The 4,063-nt window shown below is 53.5% G+C and overlaps 1 protein-coding gene across 2 annotated transcripts in view; it reads left to right on the top strand.

Annotated features, from left to right (window-relative positions):
* The window catches only part of SIAH3 (siah E3 ubiquitin protein ligase family member 3), a 69,561-nt gene extending 66,069 nt beyond the window's left edge, over positions 1 to 3,492 (top strand). The window contains exons 1-2 of one of the 2 annotated variants that reach the window (XM_077778789.1): positions 922 to 1,077; positions 2,645 to 3,492. In XM_077778789.1, the coding sequence (XP_077634915.1) occupies positions 1,009 to 1,077; positions 2,645 to 3,298 (723 nt within the window). In that variant the 5' untranslated portion in view covers positions 922 to 1,008 and the 3' untranslated portion in view covers positions 3,299 to 3,492. Of the gene's footprint in view, positions 1 to 921; positions 1,078 to 2,644 lie in introns of those variants that run through there. The other variant, XM_077778790.1, reaches the window with a different exon arrangement.
* The last annotated feature ends 571 nt before the right edge of the window (positions 3,493 to 4,063 follow it).

Genomic DNA, 4,063 nt, shown 5'->3' with positions numbered 1-4,063 from the left:
AACATGCCACCAGCAGGCAGGTAGGAACTCAGCCAGATTTAATTTTTTAACTTTTTTTTAAAGAGGAATTTATCTTTTCCGTGAAAAATTAAATGAAGTCATTATGTAAAAAAAAAAATACCAACTTTCCACAGTGCCTAATTCTTAGTAGAGGTTATATACTAGTCAGTCCCCCTCCTATATTTAACCCTAAAGGGGAAGTCAGACTCATCACTAGCAGGATTCTGGAACACAGCCTCCCTCACGGGTCTGGTAGGTGTGCAGGATGGGCAATGGCAAGCTGCCCTTTCGCTTCCACCCAGCAACTACGGGAAGGCCCCTGTAGCTCACGCCCCAGTCGGCTGTGGCCCCGGGGCAGGGCGCAGAAACTAGGCTGGAGCTAACAGCTCCAGAGCAGATCTGGTGTGACGCGGGGCCACAGGGTGACCAGCACACCGCGTGGGGGCGTGTACGCAGGGGAGGGGGGCGCGGTATACCCTAAAGAAAGGGAAGCCAGCCAGGCCTCCACCGTTAGCCAGCCTCTGAACCCACGGAGATGGGAACTCCGGCAGCCACAGCGGTGCCAGCGAAAGGCAGACCTTCACCCTCACCCTCTCCCTCTCCCTCTACACGTTGGGGGCGAAAGGAAATGAGAGGGGGCGGCAAGGGGCGAAAGGCACCTGCAGTCCTGTTAGGGCTTGGAGAGCTGGGGCACAAGGGACACCGTGCCTGAGGTCCGCCAGGGTCAGGGCGGCCCGTGATGGCCTCATCCGTGGAGCGCGCTGCGAGGTGCCGCTTCACGGCACAGCCCCGGCCCGCAGGCTGATTCAAGGAAACCGAGCTGGAGTTCCAGGAGCGGAGGAGGGGGAGCTGGAGGCGACGAGAGCTCCAGGGAGCGAGGGGGGAGGGGGTGAACAGGGCCGACCTGTTCTGAGTCGGGAGGTGTCAAAACAGATCCCCCTCTTTCACATACAAGCTTTGTGACCTCGGGCACGTCACAACAGAAGCCTGTTTCTTCCGCTGAAAGAGATGACCCGTAGTCCTCATGTCACAGGGAGGACCCTTGCGAAAGTAACAGTTAACGAGGCGCACGCCAAGGTCTGTGCCACCCGCAGCCGGAAACGCCGTTCGTCCCCTCTAGCACCCTCGTGGTCCCGCCAGAGAAGACAGTCAATAAGTGTTTACTGATACCTGATCGGAAGGTGCCCTCCCAGCTCCTGGGGCTCTGGGGGACTTTGTGGACACCCTGCCATGGGGAGCGAAGGCTCGGGAGAGTCTCAGGGGGGTGGCTTCCTCGCGCTGAGCCCCTGGGGAGCTGCTCTGGAGCAGTGAGCCTGGAACTGGGCAGAAGTGTGCCTGCTGGGGGGGTGGGGGGAGGGGGAGTCCCGGGAGCAGGTGAAGCTCCCTCCCTGGGAACGGTGGCTCAATTTCACATTACCGGTTCTGCATCTCACCTAGGACCCAGGGGAAGGGCACCCAAGATGGCACGACCCCTGGCGGCATTGGAAGGACAGATAGGCACTTCCTGAAATGTTCTAAAAGGACTAGAAATGGGGGCGCCTGGGCGGCTCAGTGGGTTAAGCAGCCGGCTCTTGGTCTCAGCTCGGGTCATGATCTCACAGTTTGTGAGTTTGAGCCCGATGGCGGGCTCTGCGCTGACAGTGCAGAGCCTGCTTGGGAGTCTCTCTCTCTCCCTCTCTCTCTCTCTCTCTCTCAAAATAAACAAATAAAAATAATAATATAAGGGAGGGGAGGAATTCTATTGACTTCTGATGCCTGCACAAAAATATTAGCAGTATTAAAAAAGCAAAAAAAAAAAAAACCCAGGTTTTGTCTTTATGACTAATGATCATAATAATGCATGTTGAAGGGGAAATTGCCTATTTGTTTCAGTATCTTATTAAAGAATCAGAAAGACATAAATGTTGTCTCTTAGGACTGAATTTTCAGAATCTCAACCACCCAAGGCACCTACCTCAATTTTTTAGTTTTTAATTTTAATATCCTATTAGATTTGGAAAATCTCTTTTTGTGAAAGAAATTTTTTGTGGGAGCTTCTATGTTTAATTGGGAAAATTTAGATTCTATACCAAAATGACGTGACATGGAGAAGACTTAACAGTCTCAGAATCTAAATCTGGCAAGACCTTTGAAACAATTTAATTATGTCTCATTAAAGCATCTGTCAACTCGGATAATAACAAGTGTTGGCAAGGACGTGGAGAAACTAGAATCCTCTTACACGGCTGATGAGAATATAAAACGGTGCTGCCACTTTGGAAAACAGTCTGGCAGCTTCCCCTCATATCCTTGTTGTTGTTGTTTTTGTTTTAACGTTTATTTGTTTTGAGAGAGAGCACACATGATGTGCTCATGGGAGCAGCGAAGGCATGCAGAGAGGGAAAGAGGGAATCCCAAGCGGGCTCTGCACAGTGAGCCCGATGTGGGGCTCAAACTCATAAACCATGAGATCATGAGCCGAAATCAAGAGTCAGGTGCCTAACCAACTGAGCCACCCAGGTGGCCCCCCCCCATTGTTTTTTAAGAAATAAGGCTTTCTCCACATGCACGGGGAGCCCTATATTAACTCTTGGCACACCTGGGTAGTCTCAGTCAGGCTGAGAGACTGATCTCAGCCACTAACACTGTCCTCTCTCTCCCACAGTATGTGTCCAGCCGACGCACCATCACTCAGAGCACACCAGAGCAAGGCAGCTTCCCCCACCACCACCGCCACCACCGCCCCCACCACCACGCCTGCCACCACGCCCACCCCCACCACCTCCACCACCAGGAGGCGGGGCTGCACGCCGCGCAGGTGACACCCTGCATGTGCCCCTTGTTCTCCTGCCAGTGGGAAGGCCACCTGGAGGTGGTGGTGCCCCACCTGCGGCAGATGCATAGGGTTGACATCCTTCAGGGAGCCGAGATAGTCTTCCTGGCCACGGACATGCACCTCCCCGCCCCCGCCGACTGGATCATCATGCACTCCTGCCTCGGCCACCACTTCCTGCTGGTGCTCAGGAAACAGGAAAGGCACAAAGGGCACCCCCAGTTCTTTGCCACCATGATGCTGATTGGGACCCCCACCCAGGCCGACTGCTTCACCTACCGCCTGGAGCTCAACAGAAACCACCGGCGTCTCAAGTGGGAGGCCACCCCTCGCTCTGTTCTCGAATGCGTGGACTCAGTGATCACTGATGGGGACTGCCTCGTCCTCAACACCTCGTTGGCCCAGCTCTTCTCCGACAATGGTAGCCTCGCCATCGGGATCGCCATCACTGCCGCGGAGGTCTGCTCCGCAGAAGCGGAGATGTGAAGCCAGAGGCCACCGGACATTCACTTACAGCCACCCGCCACCAAGACACTCTGCCTGTGACCCTGGGATCGCCGGTTGCTGGGACTCCAGGCTCCTTTTTATTCTTCTCCCTCTTTCCTTTCTTCCCTCCTTTTTTTTTTGTCTCAGGTACTTTGTGGTATTTAGTATTTGTCTATCATGGGCATTTTAGTACGTAAACATCCTGTGATTCAAGATCTTGGTATGATGTTTGTCCTGATTTGTCGCTATAGTTTTCTAGAGCATTTTTAATCCAATTTGACCAGAATGGTTATTTCCTGCCATCCCCAAGTCCCTTCCCCACTGCTTCCCCAGAAGTGAAAGCCACCAAGACCACGAAGCGGACTGTTGGGGTTGAAAGGAGATTTAGTGTCCAAATCATTTCTTCCTTCTCTTTTCAGTCTATTTCAGACCAAGCTAACCCTGAAATGTGTGAAGACAGCAGGTTGGGGAAGGGGACTTGCCCAGCTCTGAGTTATATTCCAGACCAATCAGACACAACTCTGACACCTCCCCAGGAATCTTAGGGTCAGAGCTAAGCTGCCTGGCCACGAGGAGATGGGCTCTCCTCTGAAGGCCAGGGAATGGGGCTGGAGGTGCCACCATGCCATGAGTCCTCCAGCTTGATCCTGGGGTTCGCGGGGGTGCACAGATGCTGAAGCCTCTGTTGGCAGACTGCTGTGGGCTTGCTGTCGGCTGGGACCATTGTTTCTAGCCATGGAATCAAAGTCCTCATGTTTTTGGTGC

The sequence above is a fragment of the Crocuta crocuta genome, unplaced genomic scaffold (assembly GCF_008692635.1).
Source record: "Crocuta crocuta isolate KB4526 unplaced genomic scaffold, BGI_CrCroc_1.0 scaffold586, whole genome shotgun sequence".
NCBI classification, from domain to species: domain Eukaryota; kingdom Metazoa; phylum Chordata; class Mammalia; order Carnivora; family Hyaenidae; genus Crocuta; species Crocuta crocuta.
This window is presented reverse-complemented; position numbering and strand designations above follow the sequence as displayed.